The following is a 24,227-nucleotide window of genomic DNA, read 5'->3' as shown; positions in this document are numbered from 1 at the left end:
CAGGCTTAAGGCCCACTGGGTTTCTTGTGCATTGAGTTTCATGATTACTATAAGACAGTTAATGGAGAAATTAAGAGGAAGGATCAGTTCAAAAATGGGGACTAATTATGGTGGCGTGTGGCTTACGGAAGTGAGGCAGCATCCTCCCATCTTGGACATCGTCCCGGGCAACTGCATTCGGACGAGGACATGCATACTGGTCCTACATCTTCCAGGAACCTGGACAGCCAGCAAGGATTTCAGTAAAACACCTGGCAAATTTCAGATTAAGTAGGCGAGTATTAAAAAACGCTGCCGGGTCGAGAAATGCTCAGTCCTCCTACCCAATAGCCCCTTCTCAGCCTTATTCATTTGCAACAAGCATGCCTTCCACCTACTCATGAAGAATTTCACAGACAGTGAAGCCCTCCCATTATTTGTTTTTTTTTTTTTTTTTCCTTAAGGATAACCTTTAACGCTATCAAATCCCCCTTTCTAGCAAAAGCAATAATGCCAAAACATTTTAAACACAAAGCCCACATTTTAGCTGGACCGAAGCTTTCATACATTACACCAGCTTAACAAGCACATCATTTACAATCAAAATGAGCGAGCCATGATTATTATTATTTTTTTTTTGCTTCTGGGCTTGTGCAGCCGAAGAGTTGATTGACGGCTGCTTTTCATTTTTTTTTTTTCCATAAAGGAGAAAGCCAAAAAAAAATAAATAAATAACAACTATAACGGCACACACAAAATCCAACGTTTCTAGCAGTCCTGTGGCGTTAAAACATTTCCAAGCCTATTTGACAGCAGCAGGTGAAAAGAGGTTCAAGCACGTTGAACCAGGGAATTGCTGGAGGGCATATGGTTTCTCTGAGTTTTTAGTTTGTTTTGTTTTTTATTTTTTTTTTTTTTGTTTATTTTTTTTTTTTCATAGCCAGGGTGAAGCCGACGTAGTTGGCGTCGAGGATGCTGTCTCGGTGTCGGACGAAGCTGTCAGTTCAGGAGTCTCCGGGGCTTGCTTTAAATGAAACAAAAAAAAAAAAAACAAAAACAAAAAACAAACGCAGTGCGACACCATTGAAGACAAATTTTGTATGAAAAGAACAAATTCAGTTTTTTTTTTTTTGTCTTAAAAATAGAGTTTTTAGCATGACTGATGCGGATGGAAGAGGCAAGAATTAAAGTCTAGGCAAGCAAGAAACGAAAACTGAATAGAAAAATAATATCAAAATAAAAACAACCAAAAACAACAAAGAGAGAGGATGTCTCTGCGGGGTGCAGGGGTGCTGGTTTTGTGTGCGTGTGTGTGAGTCTGTGTGTGTGTGTGTATGTGTGCGTCTGTGTGTGTGTGTGTGTGTGTGCGAGTGCATTTACGTGGAATCAGGAAGGTATCGAGAAGAAAGGAAGTATGGGTGTAGGTTTGGTAATGGTTTTTTTTTTTTTGCATTTCACAGAGCAAGTAAAGATGGAGAGCTCAGAGAGTCTGAGGATTGTTCACTACTGCTGTTCCGGTGATGTGCGCTCGCTCCGCAGGTCGACGATCCCTCTGGGTAGGTGAACACAAATGAAGATGTATATGAGGAGTTAGCTGGGTAGGGAGCACTCATCACAGGCTCAGTGTGCGCAAAGAAAGAACTAGAAAAGTCTACCTCTGCGCCCGGGTCCGACATCAGCCCTGGCTGCTGCTGGCTCTGAGGGTGAGGTGGGTAAACGGCTGGCACAGATGCACTGGCCAAGTAGAAAGGGTCCTCTTTGACGGCCAGGCCGAGAATGGACACCGAAGGCCTGACTTGCTGCTGTTCCTGCTGCTGAGGGTCCTCCTCAAAAGGAATTTTACAGGCGGGTTGATGTGCCACCAACACAAACTCCAGGCGGTCCTTTTCTTTTTGAAGTTCGGCAATCTCAGCCTCGAGTTCTGCTTTCTCTTCCTCCAGTTGGTCAGTCTCCTGTGATGGAACACAGTAATTACATGATGAGATGAAAACTAAGAAACCATTTGTTTTATAGCCACCTGGTTGGTTTTCATTTCCTTTGAAGGACATATCCAGCCATCCTTCCATGCGTCCATATTTTTAAATAAGGCTGGAGGGATGAATGCAACATGGCACTAGACACTGTACAGTACAAGCACATCAAACCATCTTAGCATTTAAAAACAGCAAGTCACGTATCTAGAAAGAGTGCGAGGGTGGTTGGAACAACTGATGGAAGATGAAATGTGAAGTGAAGTGGCATATTATTGGAATTAATAAAGTATCTATCTATCTATCTATCTATCTATCTATCTATCTATCTATCTATCTATCTATCTATCTATCTATCTATCTATCTATCTATCTATTAAGGGGGCAACAGTTGCTCGCTTGGTAATTGTAGTGTACCAACTGTGGTACTGACACATCAGTAGGAAACCTAAGGAGAGAAAGAGAGCAAGCTATTTCGGATCTATCCAACACAACAATAGGCTTCATAGCCATAAGTCCTTTCAATATTGGAAATTAAGGTTAAAGCTATCATATGTAATAATGTACAACCTTAATTTAAGATTATACAATGACAAGCAAAAATTTCAAATAATCTTAATGCTACACTTAAAGTCAAAATGCTGGACAGGGTCCCGCTGTAATTCTCATTCGTAGAAGAGTTGTAGGCCTTGCTCTTTCAAGTATGATTCCAGTTTGGTTATCCAGTGTTTTACTAACCCGATGAAGCAATTACTGCATTAATCATGTCTGGGTATTCTAAAGTGTTGCGGTTATGCTTTTACTGCCAGTTTTGTGGTGATTTTTAATTTTTATTTTATATTAAGCAAATTAGAGGGTAACGTCAGGTTGGACGGTTTGGAGACAAAGTCAGAGAAGCGAGATTGTGTTGGTTTGGACATGTGCAGAGGAGAGATGCTGGGTATATTGGGAGAAGGGTGTTAAGGATAGAGTTACCAGGCAAGAGGAAAAGAGGAAGACCTGAGAGAAGGTTTACGGATGTGGTGAGAGAGGACATACAGGTGATGGGGTGACAGAGCAAGAAATAGAGGACAGAAAGATATGGAAGAAGATGATCCGCTGTGGCGACTCCTAATGGGAGCACCCTTAAGAAGAAGAAGAAGAAGAAGAAGCATTGTTTTGCTATGGCTCTTATGATTCCACTCCGTCTGGAGTTTTTTTGTTTTTTCTGTCCCCCCTGGCCATTGAACCTTACTCTTTTTCGATGTTAATGTTGATTTATTTTTTATAATTATGTCTTTCATTTTTCTATTCTTTAATATGTAAAGCACTTTGAGCTACTGTTTGTATGAAAATGTGCTATATAAATAAATGTTGTTGTTGTTATTGCATGATTGCCACCATTTTCATTTATTTTTCTACGTGTGACGCTATATTGTTTGCAGCTATGCACTGTAAACTACAGTCACTAAAATCAACATGTTAGGACCATCTGATGGAATACCACAACCACAAGTCAAGTCAAGTTGGGGAGCATGCACTGGTACAGTGCATTGCCGCACCCACTACACGACGAAACAACTCAGGATCCTGGTTGGCAACCCCCCTGGAAGACACGTGGTCCAGTCCCACCCTCTATCTGCCACAGCCAGGTGTTACATTGGCAACCCCTTGGCCTGGTCCAGCCACTCGGGTCCCCAACAATGAGGATCCTATGAGCTGGATCACCCTCGGGGAAATGCGCCACATGGCTGTAGAGCCGTAACTGAAGCTCCTTCACAATGTAGGTAATGTGCCTCATTCGGGACTCCATGAGCAGCACAAAGTCAAACCAACGGTACTCAAGGATTTTTCGGAGAGACATAGTACCAAAGGAATCCAGTCTTCATCTCAGGTCACTGGATAGCGTCCATGTCTCCAACCATATAGTAAGACAGGAAGCACCAGGACTCTAAGGACTTGGACCTTCATCCTTTTGCATAGATATCGGGAGCACCAAACACCCCTATCCAGCGACCTCATGACCCCCCATGTTCTGCCAATCCTTCTACTGACTTCATAGGAAGAGTCACCACAACCATGCAAGGAAAAAATGTGAAATTAAGTGCCATGTTAAGGGGGCAGCAGTTGCTTGCTTGATAACTGTGGTACTGACACATTATTAGCAAACCTAACAGGCAGAATTTGAGGAAATCTCAGTTCTGGAAATATTTTTCTAAGGAGATGGACACTTCTTTAGGGACAAAAAGAGAACTGGTAAGTAGTCTAATAATCACCTGTGTTTCTTATAAAGTTGCAACCATATTAACAAGGGGAAGCTTTCACAATGAAAAAATACAAAAACTGGTACAAGCAGAACAGCAGAGTGAAATGAAGAACGATACAGGCTTCTATTCAAAGGCATACTGTATGTGCATACAATCATGATAGATTTGTGCCTGTCAGATCTTTTTAAACTGCACATTGACTTCCCAATCAAAAGGACTTTCAAGAAAATCAAAGATATTTTCTAATTCATTCATTTTCTACCTTTTATCCAATACTGGGTCATAGGGCAACAATCGTAGCAGTGAGGCCTACACATCCCTTTCCCCAGCCACAATTGCCATCTCATGGTTTGTGATTACAAGACGTTCCCTGGCCATATGGGAGATATAGTCCTCCTATAGCAAACTTTGAGTCTTCTCTGGAGTCATACCCATAAAACCTTTAGAGGGAGGAGACCAGGAAACATCTGTTTCAGATGCCCGAATCATCTCAATTGACTCCTCTTGTTGTGGAGACACAGTGGCTCTACTCTGAGCCTCTCCTGGATATCTGCACTTCTCAGCCTATCACTAAGGGAGAGCCCAGCCCATAGTCCATTCATCCATTATCCAACCTGCTATATCCTAACTACAGGGTCAAGGGGTCTGCTGGAGCCAATTCCAGCCAACACCGGGTACAAGGCAGGAAACAAACCCCGGGCAGGGCACCAACCCACCACAGGGTGCACACACTAGCGACAATTTAGGATCGCCAATGCACCTAACCTGCATGTCTTTGGACTGTGGGAGGAAACCAGAGTACCTGGAGGGAACCCACGCAGACACGGGGAGAACATGCAAACTCCACGCAGGGAGGACCCGGGAAGTGAACCTGGGACTCCTAACTGCGATGCAGCAGTGCTACCACTGCACCACCGTGATAGTCTCTAATTAAATTAAACTTCACTTAGTAAAAAGAGAAAATATTCATAGTACTCTGTGTGTGTGTGTGTGTGTGTGTGTGTGTTTAATAGGGTCCAGCAGAACTGAATGACAGTGCGCAAAGAGAAGCAGCTTTTATGGATCAGGATTCTGAAAATACAGCCCAAGGTGTGGTATGGACTGGAACTAGAAGTGATCCCGAACTGGGCGTAATCTCAAAATAAAAAGCAGGTTTGAACACAAGAGCTTGAATCATTTTAGCACAAACATCTCATCTTTTATTTTTAATCTAAACTGTATCATATTTTTATTTTAGCTAAATTGTGTCCGTATCTATATTGATTAATATTGAAATGCATTATCATGGTGGGAATAACACAAGGTAAATGCTGGGATGTCCTATTTTTGTTAAAGTAAGTCCCTTTTCTTAATTCTAAATGACAGTCAGTAATTTTCCAACCCCAGCTCAGGGTCACAGGGGTCTGCTGGAACCAAACCCAGCCCACAGGGCATAAGGCAGGAACAAACCCCAGGCAGAGCTCACACACACCAAGCACAATTTAGGATCGCCATTGCACCTAACCTGCATGTCTTTAGACTGTCGGAGGAAACCCACGCAGACAACACAGAAACTCCACGCAGGGAGGACTCCGGAAGTGAACCCAGGTCTCCTTACTGCGAGGGAGCAGCGCTACCCACTGCACCACTGTGCCACCCAATTTTAAATGACAAATACTAAAAATCAAATACACGCACTTCTAAAGATTATTGTGCTTAAGTTAAAGGGACTCTTGGAATTTTAGGCATGGTAGCTTCACATTCCATGAAATATTTGCAATTATTTTTTTTTAAATAATTTTTTAAAAATGCCTTGTGTGGTTTTTGGTAGTAATTCTAATCCCAAAAACAGAGAATAAATTATTTATCCATCCACCCATCCATTTTCTAACCTGCTGAATCCGAATACAGGGTCACGGGGGTCTGCTGGAGCCAATCCCTGCCAACACAGGGCAGGAACCAATCCTGGGCAGGGTGCCAACCCAACGCAGGACACACCCAACGGACCAATTTAGAATCGCCAATCCACCTAACCTGCATGTCTTTGGACTGTGGGAGGAAACCCACGCAGACACGGGGAGAACATGCAAACTCCACGCAGGGAGGACCCGGGAAGCGAACCGGTCTCCTAACTGCGAGGCAGCAGCGCTAGCACTGCGCCACCGTGCCGCCCCCTAAATTATTTATTCTTATTTAATTATTTTTTTTTTATGTAAAGAAACGATTAAATATGTTTTCATTTTTAAAAATCTCGTAAACGAGGACACCGATGAAGTCAATCTGCGCAAGACGAACGTATCTTCGTCATTCTTATATTACACCGCTGTTAGTTGTATCATGAAAATAACCCAATACGCAGTAAATTATTTACCTCAATTTGGCAATATTGGCTACACTGCCAATGTGGTGCAGTCGCGCCGCATTATCACCTGATCGACTGTTACCCGAATGTTCGCGACAGATGCCGATACGCCTCGAACTTTCTGGATTGAAAATACGCGACTATAAAAGCAGCAGCAGCGGCGCCGCTCGTCATAGGAACGAACTTCAAATAGAAAAGGAGCTCAGAGTGTCTCGATATCTCGAATATCAAATCAAACCTGGACAGGCTGTGTACGTTAAAGCAGTCACATATTAGTCATTAGATCTATGCCTTAGAAATCCATCCCTCCATTATCCAACCCGCTATATCCTAACTACACGGTCACGGGGTGTCTGCCAGAGCCAATCCCAGCCAACACAGGGCGCAAGGCAGGAAACAAACCCCGGGCAGGGCGCCAGCGTACCGCAGGGCACACACACACACACTCACTAGGGACAATTTAGGATCGCCAATGCACCTAACCTGTATGTCTTTGGTAGGAAACCCATGCAAACAAGGGTCTCCTAAACCTAGACAACTGCGCTACCCACTGCGCCACCGTGCCGCTGCAAATTTAAATTTGAAATAAAAATGTAAAAAAATTAATTTTGATGTCTTGTTCATTTATTCGACGCCACCCTTGTACAGCTTCAGCAGATTTGAGAACCGCTAAAATAAGGGATCTTTCTGGAACCTTCATGTGAATTGGTCTTTAGGGAACCAAATATGGATCCCCTTTTGCATCGCTCTGAAGAACCTCTCTGTAGTTTTAAGAGTGTGCTGAGAGTGGCATGTGTACCAAGTGCCTAGCCCTGTGCAAAGAATATGACAGTAGGCATCACTTGCAACTGGCTCTTGAGGATGTAAAAGGTATTTTTTTTATCCAATATTTAATACTTTAATGTCTGATCGTAGTCATTACAGGGCTATTCCTTTTACACTTCTCTTTGGCCATTTATCTCTCTCTCGCAGCACTTCTCCACCTAACAGGTAATGTGCGGTGAGCGTACTGGCACAAAAATGGCTGCCGACACATCATTCAGGTGGATGCTGCAACATTAGTGGTGGTTGAATTGGCTCTCCACTCACTGAAGCGTTTTGAGTAGTGAGAAAGGAGATGTTTAAATGTAAGAAGAAGCTAAAAAAACTAGTGACAGAGCTGTGTGTAAATGTTTTAATGTCAATTCATAAAATGGCACTCTTTTTCAGTAATTGACTACTCCCTAATGACAACACGGTACATCTGTTTAATTCGACACATCATTCAAAATTTAACCAGAACAAAAATATTCCACTGAAAAAAAAAAAAAAATAATTACATTATTTCAGCAAAAAGGACGCCGATTTGCATCATGGAAACCAATAAACAAGTAAAGTAGAGAGAATAGTACATTGATGTCACTGAAAATGTATGCTTTTTTATCATTATAACTTTTCTGGGCTCTTCCAGAATTGGAAACTTACGGACTGCAGCCGATCTGTCAGCTCCCGCCGGCGATTGCGACACTTAGCAGCAGCCAGCTTGTTGCGTTCTCTTCGCACACGTCTCCGCTCCTCTTCTTCTGGGGTGAGCTGAAGGAATAAAAATACGAGAAAGAGAGCGAAAAAGTGAATAATTACAACTTTCACAAATACGTACCGAAGAGGCAGCCCAATGCAGGCTTCAGGAAAGGCCTCTGTGCTGTGGTGCAGGGCTGAGTGGTACTTCAGTCAAAATCCCCACGATGAACAAGTCAGTTTCCCCCTATTTTGAGAATTTTTCCCCCCTGTTCTGAAAAACGTAAAATCTGACATGCTTAATAAAGGCTATTTCAAGAATGAGAAACGCTGATCTATTGTAAAGAGAGGCCTAGCCACTTGTACAAATTGGTTAACTAACTAACTCAAGCTACTGTTGCTCTAAAATATTTTAAATTACTCATATGGAAAATCATTTGCAATTGTCCTTTGTATTATTACATGCCACCTGCAAGAGAATGCCACGTCTTTGCTCTACAAGGAGATTATTCACAAATGAGGGGCACCGTTTGTCATCCAAAATAGGTTCAAATTTGTCACTTGATGAGCAATCATGTTAATGAATAAACTTGGTAGATGTATTCTTTAGAGATCTTCAAATTTAATTAGCTTGCTGCACATAAATCTCTCATAGGACACGGTCTGAACACATGCAATATGGTGGATTGGCACTGCTAGATCGGTCCCCGATATGTGTAAGTGTGTGTGTGTGTGTGTGTGTGTGTGTGTGTTTGTGTGGTCACTCTTCAATAGACTGTCATCCTGGCCATGAGTTGTTCCTGCCTTGTGCCCTCTGATTGCTGCGATTGGCTCCACCTGCCCTGCGACCCTGCCCTGGATAAGTAAGTTAGGAAGATGGATGGATGGATGGATGAATTGAAACTGCACTCTAAACACGTAAACACGTACTGTTCTGTACTCTGATTTGAACAGACAATTTCATTCTAAAAGTAAGAACTCAAGAAGGTGTTTATCCCAAAATGGAGTATGCAATCACAGCATCCTTTTCAAGCAAATAAACTTAAGAAAAGTAAAATATAAACATTGAAATAATAAGCACTAGCTACAAACTCTTGCTTCGTACTCAATTTACTGATGAAATCCTCTCTATCTGGACCATGATGCTTTGGGAGTTGTCATTACAAATGTTAATTGTTATACTGAAATATACTCAAAAGGATTGATTCTAGGGTGGCGCAGTGGGTAGCGCTGCTGCCTCGCAGTTAGGAGACCCGGGTTCACTTCTCGGGTCCTCCCTGCATGAAGTTAGCATGTTCACCCCGTGTCTGCGTGGGTTTCCTCCCACAGTCCAAAGACATGCAGGTTAGGTGGATTGGTGATTCTAAATTGGCCCGGGTGTGTGTCCTGCGGTGGGTTGGCACCCTGCCCGGACTGGATTTCTGCCCTGTGTTGGCTGGGATTGGCTCCAGCAGACCCCCGTGACCCTGTGTTTGGATTCAGCGGGTTGGTTTATGGTTGGTTGGTTTGATTCTAATCTTCTCAGAACTCTTTCAGCTAATGCCAGACCGAGATATGCTTTCATGCTTAGCTGGATCTCTGAGTCTTGTTAGTAAAGTTGGAAAAATTAACAGGAGGAATACAGACTGGTGTGAGGTAAAAGGGCTTCTGTCATATGGCTGTCAATCCCAAGCCACTCTGACCACTAACCAATCATACAAGTGGACGGAGCAATGACAGGTGGCTGTTGCAAGGATTAATTAATATTTTGATTATTGCTAACTTTGTTTTTATTGATCATTACGGGGTGTGATAAATGTGAAAGGTATGAAGTCCTATTTCCATAGAAAGATAATTTTAAGAATACACAACTGTTATATTTTTGTCCTTACAAACCTCCCCTTTTTAAAACCCTTCCCCACTCCGTCATATGACACTGATCTTCTCCCCAAAATGGAAGGATTCCCCCTGACCTGGCAACCCTGTTATGGCGTTTTCAAATTGCACACCTGTCCATAAACAGTCACTTAGTGTCTGTTGATGAGATGATGCCCGCCTACCAGGTACAAACAACAAGTGATTGGACAGAGCATGGGTCTGTGTGAAATAATAGGATAAAACTTTACAGGGGAGTTGACAGGGTGAGCTTTAATCTTGATTGACAGGTAAACAGGCCAATCAATGTGTACACTCTGTCCAGTCAGAGTTCACAAGTCATGTTAAGTTATATGCCCACCATCAATGGAGATAGAACAGATAAAAGTATATTTAACAGTTTGCTGAATTTCACTTAAGCAAGGTCCTGTGCTGGCCTGTAAATATTTTAAGGATTGCCTTTCTTAAAATTATCCCTGCTTTTCTCCGGTAATGGCTCTGAGGCTAAGGACCTGCGCTGACATCCAGAAGGTTGCCAGTTTCAATCCCCATTGCTGCCAAAAAAGATCCTACTCTGCTAGGCCCTTAACCTGCACCCGCTGTACAATGGCTGACCCTGCACTCTGACCCCAAGGGGTATGCAAAAGCTAATAAATTCCTAATAAAAGAAATTGTATAAGTTGAAATAAAGAACAAAAAAAAAATAATTTATGGAAAGCTATTTTTCATGCATGTACCAAGTAGCTAGATCACTAGTTTCTGTAGAGTTTTAATTTTCCCCTGGGGACAAATGAAATATATATCGGCTATGTAAATACCCATAATGCTTTGCTCAATCAATTAAATACAGGCTCCCTCTGTTTTAGAAAAATGTACATACTGTATATGAAGGATCTGGGATGATGTTTAAATGTGCATCTCTGGCACTAATACCCAGGCTACAGTGGATACAGAAAGCAATCAGACCCCTTCACTTTCTGCACACTTTATTGTGTTATAGATTTCATTTAAAGCAGAAAATAATTGCCATTTTTGGCCATTAATATAGTCTCAGTAACCTATAATCTATTTAACACCTAGTTCTTCTATCTATCTATCTATCTATCTATCTATCTATCTATCTATCTATCTATCTATCTATCTATCATAGAGTGTCTTTCATATCTATCTATCTATCTATTATATAGTGCCTTTCATATCTATCTATCTATCTATCTATCTATCTATCTATCTATCTATTTATCTATTATATAGTGCCTTTCATATCTATCTATCTATCTATCTATCTATCTATCTATCTATCTATCTATCTATCTATCTTATATATTTCTTTCTGTACGATGACAGTCTGAAATTTAAACGTTTCTTAGTACATGTCTAGGTGTGTTAACTTATAATCAATGGTTTGTGTTTGTACAAGGAAGCCTTGTTTAAAATGTTTGGTGTTTGATTTTAAAGTACTATTCTAATATTGCGGGAAAAAAGCAAGCATTTTATTGTACAAAAGACCAAGATGTGTATTGCCATGAATGAGATATTGAAGTAGTGCTCAGGTCTAATCACTGATGACTGCCAAGGTATTTCCTTTTATCCAGATGGAACATTTAAACAAGTCATTGCCAAAGCTGTAAAGCAGTGCTAGAAAAACAAAACATGTCAACTAAACAAATAAAACTAGGTTATTAAAGGCATTTTGAGATTTCTAGGTTTCCAGATAGATTTCTAAAGATTTCTAGGTTTAGGCATTAACAAGAAGAATGCGGGTTCAAAGTGGAAGTGTGAAATTGTGCATTTAAAACACAGCATGTCAAGTTCATGGTGTACACACAGTTAGCTGATGCCCTATTAATGGCTGTGAATATTAGATTTGTATGTGTTGTCAATACTCTACTTGAATTCTAGATTTTAATGTGTATTCCCTGAGAGATTTATAACCTGTATAATAGCCTAGTGCCTTCTGTTTAGGTGTACTGAAGTCTCCATCCTCTGTGCACAAAACTCAACAATCAAACAAATAATCATCTTTATTTTTTCTACTGCTTTTCTATACTTTCACACAATCCCAAGTTATAGACACCTAACACATGTGTGTTAATACATTTGTTATGGTTGGATGTGACAAGCCCAGTGCCACATAATGTGCTTGAGGTAGGACCTGAATGAGCAAATTTTTGATTTAGAATCGACTTTGCTAGCTCAGGCGCCACTGATACATCTGCCTAAGCTCTATTAGTTCTAGCAAAAACTCCAAGGAAACTAAATATTTTAGGAGAAAAAACATCTTGGTATATTGCTGATGTTATTCACACTAATATTATTGAACAGAAGAGTTAAAGTCAGTCACGGGGGTCTGCTGGAGCCAATCCCAGTCAGCACAGGGCGCAAGGCAAGAACAAATCACAGGGCAGGACACCCACATGCCAATCACACACCAGGGACAGGTTAGGACCGCCAATGCACCTAACCTGCATGTCTTTGGACTGTGGGAGGAAACCCAGACAGACACGAGGAGAACATGCAAACTCCACGCAGGGAGGCGACCCCAGGTCACAGCAGCCCTACCACTGCACCAGCGTACAGCCCAGAAGTTAAAGTAACCTCAAAATGTTTACTCTGGCTATGCTTTGATATGGCATCATGAATTTTAGGACTTCCAGAACACATTACAATGGAGTCCAGAAGAATGTTTAAGTTTTAACTGTGCAAACTTAAAGCAATGAAATAAATAACATAGCAGTGGGTGCGAATAACCATACGGAAAGTATCTTGTCCTGAATTATCTTAAGCTTTTCTGCTAACTCTAAAATGATGTACTGTACGTGTGTGGTGTTTTGAATTATTGATGGTACTGCTGCCCCTTCTCCATATTGCCTGGACAAGCTATGCATTAAATAAAAGAACCTAAGCCAAGCTCTAAACATTCCATCTATGGCAGGTAAATCAACTGTATCTACCGTACCATTACAGTGCAATGGTATTATAAATATATTAAAAGGAAACAAAGCATTATGTAATCATGGTGTATTTTATTATATGCCAAATTTTTTTTTGCATTAAGCAAACTAAATAAGGACATCTGCCTTGCAGTGACGATCTCAAAGTATGAAATGTGTGCCACTGTGGAGCCTAACAATTCTCTGGATGTAATATTCCCTGATGGAACAAAACCATTGGCAGAGGTAGCACTCACAGTTTCATCTCGGGGTCTCCTGGTGCGAGTACGTGTAGGACGGCTGGGCCCAGGGGTCTCAGCAGTAGGGGTTGGGTAGCTGCCACCTGGGGTGGAGTAACTGGTACCAGGAAGATCGTATGGATCGAGGGGAGCTTGGTGAGACATAGTAGGTGGAGCAGAAGGTTGGCTCTGAGCCACAGAGGAAATGAGGGTGGGCTGAACCATCCACTGAAGATCTTGGCTTGTTGTTATGGCAGTCACAGTGGGTACAAAAGAGCCTGGCATCTCCAACGTTGCTGCAGTACACTCCTGGAGTAAGAAGGGGAGCACCAAAAAGAAATACAAAGCTTTAGAAAGGATAGTATTTCAGCATCAAGCAGTGTATCATTCATAATGAAGACATAGACACACACACACACCTTCACACACATATATAGTCAAATAAAAAAAGCAGAAAAATGAGAGCAGTTGTTAAATCTGAGCTTTGTACAAATTTTCATTACTGAGAATATCCAGAGTTGTGCCTCACTTCTCCATTTTGTCTGTTGCAACCAAGGTAGGCTTTGAATTCTGGGAAATGTGAGGATGAAAACAGCGGAGAACAACATCTGTCTTTACATGGAGTGATTCAAGTTAATATTGATAGCATTAGAATTGTAAAAAGACTTCAGGTATCTTTTTAATCAGATCCACTGATTTTAATAATCTTACAGATATAAAACTGTATATTCATCATCATATATGGATTCAGACTTTCGAGAAAAGGCAAGGCAACCTTTAATATCCCTGTGGCTTAACATGCTGAGTTCTATTTTCAATCACTGATAAAATTCTCAAAATGGTTTATAAATATTATTTGTACCAAAAGTTTTCTCCATCATGTTCTGATAATGCAAAAACAAATAACAATTATTGCTTCTATAAAGGGGTGGCACAGTGGGTACGCAGTTAGGAGACCCGGGTTCGCTTCCCAGGTCCTCCCTGCGTGGAGTTTGCATGTTCTCCCCGTGGCTGCGTGGGTTTTCTCCCACAGTCCAAAGACATGCAGGTTAGGTGCACTGATGATTCTAAGTTGTGCTTGGTGTGAGTGCCCTGCGGTGGGCTGGCACCCTGCCTGTGGTTTGTTTCCTGCCTTGCGTCCTGTGTTGGCTGGGATTGGCTCCAGCAGACCCCCATGACCCTGTAGATAGGATATAGTGGGTTGGATAATAAAATTCTCAAAATAGTTTATAAATATTATTTGTACGAAACGTTTTCTCCATCATGTTCTGATAATACAAAACAAATAACAATGACTGTTTCTATAAAGGGGTGGCACAGTGGGTAGCACTGCTGCCTCACAGTTAGGAGACCTGAGTTCGCTTCCCAGGTCCTCCCTTTGTGGAGTTTGCATGTTCTCCCCGTGTCTGCGTGGGTTTCCTCCCAAAGTCCAAAGACATGCAGGTTAGGTGCATTGGCGATCCTAAATTGTCCCTAGTGTGTGCCCTGTGGTGGGCTGGCATCCTGCCCGGGGTTTGTTTCCTGCCTTGCGCCCTGTGGTGGCTGGGATTGGCTCCAGCAGACCCCCTGTATTAGGATATAGCGGGTTGGATAATGGATGGATGGATGTTTCTATAAAGGTGATTTAATGGACACAGGCTTGTATATGAATCTGCTAAAATACAATAATTTGCTTAGAACTCTGACATCAACTTTATAATTTTTTTCTATTAATTATTAATCATAGGTGATTCTGTTTTAATGAAACTGAAGTCTTTTGTTCTCCAACACAGGCAAATAATATAAATATATAGCTTTTATGTGTAGTGATGTGTTTAAAAAAGGCTGCATTTAGGCATTTTACTTTCAGCGTATACTACAATTAGTTTTTTTTTTTTTCAAATGCTGTTTTATCACCATTACATAGATATACCTTGTCCAACACCAAGGTCATTTGAAATCAAATTCTAATCTATTTAATTCCTCTCAGAAAATCTGAGATTTTTTTCTTAATTTGAATTTGTTTTTGAATGAAACATTTCTGCATCAGTATGCTTTTCTTCTTTTGCAATAGAATTGTGTTATATTAAAATGTTATGCTCAGCTTATGAAACCAGTTCATGATACGAATTTGATCCATTCAGGCAGATAATTTAGATACCAGGTGTGTTCCAGAAAATCCGCATCTTTGTCAGTTTCTAACACACTTAATATAACATAACACATTACAACAATACAACAATTTTGATGAGAACATGTAATTCAATCCGACAAGCTATTCCTATTCATAAATATTGTGAACCACTAGGGGGTGTTGTGTCACCCCAAACCTCAGACACCACTGCACAGACAGGTTCAGACTCAAATAACAAGATGTATTGTCACAAATACCTTAAAGTATTCTACTGTTCCAGCAAGAAGACTCTTCCCTTCTCCAATCGACCCAGATGAGCTTCATCCGACTACTCTCCTGACTCTGGCCCCCAAGTGAAGTGGAGCAGCATACTTTATACTGGACTCGGGATCAGTTCCAGAGCTATCACATTGACAGCAGGAAGCCCTTCTGGGTTAGGCAGAATCTCCTTGTGTAAGCAGAGTCTGCCCCCAGCAGCTCCCCTTACTGGCACCCAAGGACTCCAACAGGGTTGCCCACCTAAACTATAACTCCCATGAAGCTTTGTGGGTGTCCAAATGGAATGCACACCAGAGGGATATCATCCTCCAGTGCACTGGGGAAGCACATGGCCCTGGGAAGCAGTCTCTCCCATCCATCCATCCATCCATAACAACAGCCTATGGACCAGAAAAGGTACAACTGACCAACTTGATTGGGATGCCCATTGACCCACATCATCCCATATGTATAAATGAGTAATTTTCTTTCTTTCTTTCTTTCTTTCTTTCTTTCTTTCTTTCTTTGGGGGTGTCGGCCCCATTTGGGACAGTCTGTACAGTCCACCATTGAATAAGAGAACTGGCGATCTGCAATGGAGAATTGTTCATGGGATTGTGGCAGTTAACTCTTTTTTGTCCTTAATTAACCCCAACATCTCAGAGCTGTGTCCTTTTTTCCAACAGAGAGAGACTGTTTTTCACTGTTTTCTTTACTGTTTTAGGATTCAACCTCTTTTATCTGTACTCGGCAGTGTTTTTAATGTTTTGGGTGTTTATTTTACCAATCAGATTTTTATATATGGTTTGGCTAATGTGAAAGCAAAAAAGAATGTTGGCAGATTAGCAAATTTTTTATTGGGACAGGCTAAGCTTGCCATTTATATCACGAGGAAGGAAAAAATTAAGAGTGACAGGGAGTCTGACTTGGTGGGTTTCTTTAAAGCACAATTAAAAATAAGAATTTTATCAGATTTCAAGTTTTATACGATGACCCATAATTTGCATACATTTATAGAACAGTGGTGTGCAATGAATGCAATTTGTAAAATTGTTAATGACGAGTGTGTTTTTGTTTTGTGAATTAACTATTATGATACTACAGCAAAATACGCATTCATAGGTTACATAGGATGTTCTTTTTTATTGATGGTTTGTTGATTTTGTAATGATTGTTGAATGCTTAATAAAAGGTATTTCAAAACTCAAACTCTTTCTTTCTTTCTTTCTTTCTTTTTCCAAATAGTCTTTTCTCATTTCAAACAGTGTGTATAGTTTCAATGCAGTAAGAACAATTGCTTGAAAAATGTTGTTTCCCTCCGTAGGTACTGTGTGTCATTGCATATTGTCTTGGCTGATTTCAATGAGATGAATTTTCCAATTTTTCTATGACATACAAAGTATGTGATTTTACCCAACACTAATAGGCTAAATGTGTACTAAAACAAGTGGGTTCAGAAAATACACACACGGACCCACTCACATGTAGGTCTGATTAGCTCAGTCTGCAATGATCCACTAAGATGGAAGCCATTTCACCTTCTCAACTGCACTGTTACTCAGCAATGTGGTGCAGTCAGAAAGTCCAAACCCGAACAGATTCAAATAAGTACAATATGGAGAAGAAAGAGTGTGTTAGTGGAAAGGCATAGAGGGAGGCAATATGTGTAGTTGACTAAAACCATTGAGGCTGACCAAAGACATTAGCAGTGACAATCCATTTTGATCAATGAAAGCAATTTTAGCGAGACATTAAGTGAGGAAATATTTGAAGAAACAAGGAGAATATGTTCAATAAACGCAGTTCTTTGTGTCTGGTCATTTTTCTTGGCATAATGAGAAAACAAATTTCCTTTTAAATGTTTTCTTCTGTGTAAATATTGGTGTGTCTGTGTGTGCATGTAAACATTAATCAGTATTTATTTTATATAGTACCATTCACAATATGGACTATCACAAATCTTTCTACAGCAAATTATATATATATATATATATATATATATATATATATATATATATATATATATATATATATATATATATATATATATATATATATATATATATATATATATATATATATTATACCACTGCCTTGTCTCACGGGACGTTAAAGTGTCTCCGAGAAGACTTTTATTGTTCTTCACCTGTGGTGTAGTAGGCACAACACAGTCCCAAGTTTACAAGAACACCAATAAGCACACCACACTCCACTTTTTCGGGACCACCACTCCTCCTCTAAGCTTTATCCTCCTCCTCCCGACTCTGGCCACCGAGTAGTGGTTGCTGGTCCCGTTTATTAGGCTCCAGGTGCTTGATTGCCGACATCCGGCTGCACTTCCGGGTGTGGCAAAACTAGTGCTCAGAAGGGCCTGGCAGCTCCTGCTACAGCACCCCCTGGCAGCACCTGTAAAACCTAACAGGGCTACACCAAACTCCAACCCCTATAAAGCCCTGCAGGAGTCCGAGGCACAGCTGCAACCCAGGGAGGCTGCCACCTAGCATCCAGGGGGAGATATTGGGTTTCCCATGTTTGCTTCCCTGGAACATATGCCGCAGAGGTGGGCCCTGGCCATCCGTCACAATATATATATATATATATATATATATATATATATATATATATATATATATATATATATATATATATATATATATATATTTATATATATATTTATAAAAAAAATCTTGGAAGGTTTAGAAGGAGACAATACGTGATCTTCTTGGAAGACAATTTGAAATCCCGCAAGGGACACTTTAACGTCACAAGTCAGTGAGACAAAGGGACAGCTGCTATACAGGCTTTTAAATGATCGATGACAAGCAGAACACAAGCGCGACAAGTAGAACATGCAGCAGAAAGACAGCAGCTGATCAGACCGCATCTCCTTAGCGTGCGTTCAGCAAACCCCCTTTACAACGCAAGCGGCAGAGACAAGAAGTCGCTGGAGCATAGCGCGCCCAGGTGAGGAGGGAGGAGTGAAGCTTCAACAGGCAATCCCCATGAAGCTAAGCATGTTTGGGCCCTCAGCCAGGACTTGGATGGGAAACCAACCAGGAAAGCTTCAATTGCTGTTGGACAAGGTTTTGGAGAGACCAGCAGGAGGAACTTATCCTGTGGTATGTGAACGAAGCCCAGTGTCCCAGTGCAGATACCTCGCTTTTAAAATTGTAAAAAAGAAAGAATCCTAACTCACCTTTTATAAGTCAGCTAGTAACTGATGTTCTGTACTATTTGAAACTGGAAACATCAAATATTCAGTTACAGAATCTTTTCAAAACTTTGTTGTAAATATCCATCCATTTTCTAACCCGCTGAATCCAAATACAGGGTCACGGGGGTCTGCTGAGAGTAAGCATTCAAATCAAGGGAAAGAACATTTTCCTTTTTTGTAACAATTTTTGCCCATTCTCCTGGCTTTCTTCTCTTTCTCATGGCTAGGGGAGAAATTCGTTGTTTTTTTTTTTTTTTTTTTTTTTTAATTTTTTTGGACTATAAAGTCATTGGTTGTATAAGTTCGACCTGATAGTATGTAAATATTGCTGTACTTCGGATGAGTTGTAAGACCAAGGACCGGACAGTGTGCGCTCATAAAAGATCCACGGGCAACTTAAAAAAAAATGTCCTGGCTAAATTGCTAACCATGATCTTTTCCATTCTGGCCGCAGTACCACCCCCTGTCGCCTAACTGTCTCTTTCACCCCTTCACCACCTAATAGCTAATGCGTGGTGTGCGTACAAGAAAGGCTGCCGTCGCTTCATCCAAGTCCGTTTTACACATCGGTGGTGGTTGAAGTGGCTGCCTGTGTCTATGTAAAACGTTTTGAGTAGCTATTAAAATGTTATATACATGTAATATACTGTATGAGTGCTTGTATACGTGGGTGTTTAAATCGATGCTGTTCTCACAAAGCGTATGCATATGTATGCTAAAAATGCACTAATTTTCACGAAAGCACTCACTAACATTAATTTTTCCAAATACGTAAAGTGTTATTTTCGTTTGTTACTTTACCCCAGTATAGGTTATCACCGGGTACGTCAAGCGTTAACAGCGCCAATAATCTGTGATGCAGAAAAATACAGTATGTTAATGTACGCCGTATTACTTAAGGACACAAAAATAGCTTTAACGCAATTATTTTAATATTTATGAGTTAGAAAGTTTCATGTGTAGTGCTGCCGGGTTCATTGGGAAGGAAACAAAAACTTCAAACAGAGGAAACTGTTAAAGGAGATACAACGGCCACAGCACATTGTGGAGGCAATGTAAAATACAAAATGTCCACATTTTCATAAGGTTTAGAAACTTTTTTAAAATATTTATTAATGAAGCACGATGTGTGATATGTTACGTAAAGACTATTGCTAATCTAAACAATCACTTTAAAAATAAGTAGCACTACATAAGAGGCCCCTATACAATATAGCCGCTTTCTTTCTTTCTTTCTTTCTTTCGTAACGTTTAGTAAAAACGTGAAGAAAAAGTAGAAATGGACGTTAAGTGATATGCAGCGAATAGAAATGTAGACAGCAGGAGAAAGTACACAAAAAAAAACACTGTCACTTCTAATTTACATAAGCAGTGTGGGTAGCTCGGAGGCGCGGCTTTGCTTTCCCCGGTTCAGCCAATGAGCGGTAGATTTTTCTGCGGGTTCCCTAGTTGCCTCCTCCCCTTAGCAACGCGACGTAACATTCCAAAATAGAATGTACGGACGTCACGGCGTGAAGCGGGGAGACAGCGGCGAGCTACACAGAGGAGGCGACGTGGAGAGGCGGAGCTTTGCGTGTGCGTGCCGAGCGTCAGTCGGAGAGTTCCAGGCCGCTAGTCCGCTACGCATTGCGGAAACCCGCCTACCACGCATAGCGTATCTAGCGACGGGGACTAAGTGGGGCAGAAGCGTCAGCTGCCAAATGTGCTGGCGTTGTCCATGCATTGATGGCGTGCACTGGCATCTTCACATCACTCCTACTTCTCGTTTTAGTCCTAAAAATAAATGTTTCTGGTAACGTGTGTTCCTCTGGTGAGGGTAAAATGCGAGATGTGAACCTTGCACAGATTGTGCTAAAGTGTGTGTGTTTTAACCGCACTGTCAGAAATTGTTACGAATTTAGATTGAACTTTTACATGTTAGCACACTGACTTTACTTCAGCGCTTTTTGAATTTTCACGAAGTTGTTTGAAAGTGTTTTAACTTTTTTCTCATCGCTGTTTGAATTAGGATATCGATAAATTCTGAACGTGTATGTATAAATTGAGGTTTTCTAATGCACAGTTTCCAGAAAAAGAACAAAAGCATATCCCTTGATGTTCCCATGCAAATATTATAAATACGGTATGTCATTGTACAATATAAACAAATCGAAAAGCTATTGTTAGCAAGCCATGTTAACTGGTATATGGAATCGTATTGGTTATTTAATATTCTGCAGTCAAATAACTTGCCGTCCATTAATGAATGAATGAAGGAGTGAATGAATGAATGGATGAATGAATGTCATTTCCTTTAGCGACACTTGTTCGTCCATTCTGGGGTGGGGGTCTGTGGGTGACAGATTACTTCAGATGATGCTATGGTGTTTCGCCTGTTCATACATATTTACATCACATAACATGCTTTTTCCCATTCAGGTTTCCAATAAAATATTCGGAGTGGTCTGAGATTCAGCGACATGTTACTTTGCCTTTTCACCTCTTGTAAAACGAGCTTTGAACACTTCACAAACTACATAAAAACAAGTTCAGAAAACAATCTTAAATCCGCCTTACTTACTTGAGCTGTTGTGGTGGCAGGGGGACTCCCGAAGGAGTCAACGGATGAAAGGTACTGAGACTCGGCGGAGGGAGACGAGCTGCCACGGGAGCCTGAGTCGAAGTCGCCTGGGAATCCCTGGTACATCTCCCTGCCTGACCGTGGAGACCTGGCTACTCCGTGCCTGGAATCCAAGGGACACCTATGGTGGCCGGAACATGGGGAGGGGGAGGGGGAGGGGGTGGTGGTCGGTAAATAAGTTGCACTTTTTAATACATCAACATGCACATGTCAATCAAGGAGCTGGTTACTTTAACGTCCAGCCTCAAGTTACAACAAGAAGTATATACAGGTATAAAGCTGTCAAACTTGCTATCGACATATCTATAGTGCAATTAATTAACCATTGACATATTGATTTTAATGCGATTAGACCGCTGCAACTATGTAAAGCTTATTTACCGAAATCACAAAGTATACTTTACAAAAGTGTAACGGCATGCGCTAAAAAAGCTGAAACATCCTTTACCTTTGCGCTTTGTTCACTTCTTTCTTCCTTATTTTCTTCTTTAAAAGTAAAACGTCCCCACAATAAGAACTAAAATCCGTTCTGGTTCGAGTTTAAAACAACCGTGTTTTCTGACGATCTTCTTTTGCAAACCCTTTCTCGTATTAAATTACATCCAGTAGTATCCGGAGATAGAAGAATGAATAAAAAATGTTAATCCTAATGTCTCTTTTTATCATTTAAAAATGAACGCTCGCAAATGAATCCGTTGTGTACAAGAGCTGTGGCAAAACCTCGCTGCAAAGAAGCTTCAGGTCTTTATGAATGAATCGAGCAGGAATTCCTAGTCCGGCCCTCAGAGTTCCGATGACGTACGTGCCCATATATGGTGATGTCTTGTCTGTGTTTTGTTTGGTATCCTAGCAATGACGTTGAGGGAATCCCTCTCCCACACAGCTCTCTACCAGGTTTGCAGCCTGTCTGTTATTAATAGAAACTTTTACTATGAGCGCTGATTGTAGCAGGAGAGAAAGTCAGTTAAGTTCTTATAAACGCATTTGCTATTTATCACAGAGACATATGGAAAATGATCAGAATTTTTTAGTCAAAGTCTGAGGTGTTTTGGGCATATCTATTTATACTGTATTTGAATTCAAGCAAAAACACTAGTTCCAAAAAACGGTATTTACATTCGAAACAAACAGTTACCAAAATAGACAAATTATCTGATTAAGCGATGCATTACCAATAAATTGCATTGGCGTCGGCGAAGTTTTAACTTTTTAATTCATATTTTAATATTTATTCGCAATCCTGCAGATGCGTTTGTTCTTTTGCGTTGCTAATCACGCCCCAGATGCAGCAACTGTCTAAGCCAAAAATGTTGCCCCACAACGGTAAACATAATTATTGGCACATTTACCTGAGGTGTGTGCGAGGAAACACCGGACTTGTTTTTTTTGAACTAGTGAAGCAATTGCTAGCCTAAGACGTAGGAACTCCCGAGGGCGAAGTGAGGATCTCCCTTTAAAAAACTTTCACAGGAACGCCCTGTCGCCGATGGCCCGCAGAAGAATGAGGGGAGGGATAAAGGAAGGGAAAACAAGGGGAACTTTCTTATTTAATTAATTTCTTTTTAACAAAGGGCTTCCCTGCGTAGGTGGCGCTTGCCAATGTAATTTTTAAAAATGTACACGAGTCTTAACAATTATTTACATGTAATATCTTCAAGAATAATGCATAGATCATTTCACAACGATGAGACAACGAAAAATAAATCTTCCGTTTTAAATGGCATAGTTGTCTTGTTTCGTTTTTCGTGACAATAAACCATCACACTTGGGAAATTGACGTGCAGCTGAAATACTGTCGGGTTTTAAAAGAATATTTTTAAATTATTCATTATTTCTCGGATTCGGGTGGCATGGTGACGCAGTAGTTAGCCTTTTGCTTCACAGATCCAGCCTCCATCCATTATCCAGCCTGCTATATCCTAACTACAGTGTCACCGGGGTCCGCTGGAGCCAATCCCAGCCAACACAGGGCAGGGAACGAATCCAACCCACCACAGGACACACACACACAAATTAAGACACCTAAACTGCATGTCTTTGAACTGTGGGGGGGAACCCACGCGGATATGGGGAGAACATGCAAACTCCACGCAGGGAGGACCCAGGAAGCGAACCTGGGTCTCCTAACTGCTAGGCAGCAGCGCTACCCACTGCGCCACCGTGCTGCCCCAGATCCAGCCTACTGAGTACAAATGTAAGGGTCAATATCCACATTAACAGAATACAGTGAAATGTTGCTTGCATATGTTAATCTCCAGCATGACAATTAAATGTTCTCCCTTTGCCTGTGTGGGTTTTATAGAAACATCTGGATAGATTGTCACAGGGGTTAGCTCTGCTGCTTCAATGATCACGTGTCCTGGGTACAAATTGTAGACCTGGTCACCATCTGTGTGAAGTCTACATGTTCTCCCCATGTTTCTGTAAGTGTTATGGTGCAGCGATTAGTGCTTCTGCTTCAAGGATCAAGCGTTCTTGGTATGAATGCTGAACATGGTCACATATGTATAAAAGCTGCATGTTCTTTCTGTGTCTGTGTGAGTTTTATGGAGACAGATTGCTGCTTCAGGGATCAAGCATTCTGGGTATGAATCCAAATCATGGTCACCTTCTGTGTGAAATCTACACGTTCTTTTCATTTTTGTGTGGGTTTTATGGGGTCAGATTGGTGCAGTGATTAGCACTGCTGCTTCAATGATCAGGCATCCTGGGTTCAAAACTTGGACATGGCCAATGTCTAGGTTACATGTTCTCCTCATGTTTGTGTGAATTTTATGGGGACATATTGGCACCGTGATTAGCCTGCAACTTCAAGGATCAAGATGGTCACAATTTGTGTAAAGTTTTCATGTTCTCTCCATGTCTGTGTGGGTTTCATGAGGACATATAGTGAGACTGATTGCCGACTCTAAATATGTCTGGTATGGCTATGCATAGAAATGTGTCCTGCCCAGGGTTGACTC

At 41.1% G+C, this 24,227-nt stretch overlaps 1 protein-coding gene across 3 annotated transcripts; it reads right to left on the bottom strand.

Moving 5' to 3' along the window:
- Positions 1–419: 419 nt before the first annotated feature.
- Positions 420–21,969, bottom strand: fosb (FBJ murine osteosarcoma viral oncogene homolog B). Of its 3 annotated transcripts, XM_039768146.1 has the most exons (6): positions 21,713–21,969; positions 21,205–21,385; positions 13,078–13,368; positions 8,001–8,108; positions 1,635–1,931; positions 420–1,531 (listed from the first exon to the last, which is right to left on the bottom strand). In XM_039768146.1, the coding sequence occupies exons 2-6, from the start codon at positions 21,328–21,330 to the stop codon at positions 1,460–1,462; spliced, it is 894 nt and encodes a 297-aa protein (XP_039624080.1). In that variant the 5' UTR covers positions 21,331–21,385; positions 21,713–21,969; the 3' UTR covers positions 420–1,459. The 3 variants fall into 3 exon arrangements, with proteins under 3 accessions (XP_039624080.1, XP_039624079.1, XP_039624081.1); XM_039768145.1 differs by having other exon boundaries at positions 420–1,931; XM_039768147.1 differs by lacking the exon at positions 21,205–21,385 and having other exon boundaries at positions 420–1,931.
- Between the last annotated feature and the right edge of the window lie 2,258 nt (positions 21,970–24,227).

This window comes from Polypterus senegalus, chromosome 11 (assembly GCF_016835505.1).
Source record: "Polypterus senegalus isolate Bchr_013 chromosome 11, ASM1683550v1, whole genome shotgun sequence".
Taxonomy (NCBI): Eukaryota; Metazoa; Chordata; class Cladistia; order Polypteriformes; family Polypteridae; genus Polypterus; species Polypterus senegalus.
The sequence above is the reverse complement of the archived record's forward strand: the minus strand, read 5'-3'. Positions and strand labels throughout refer to the sequence as shown.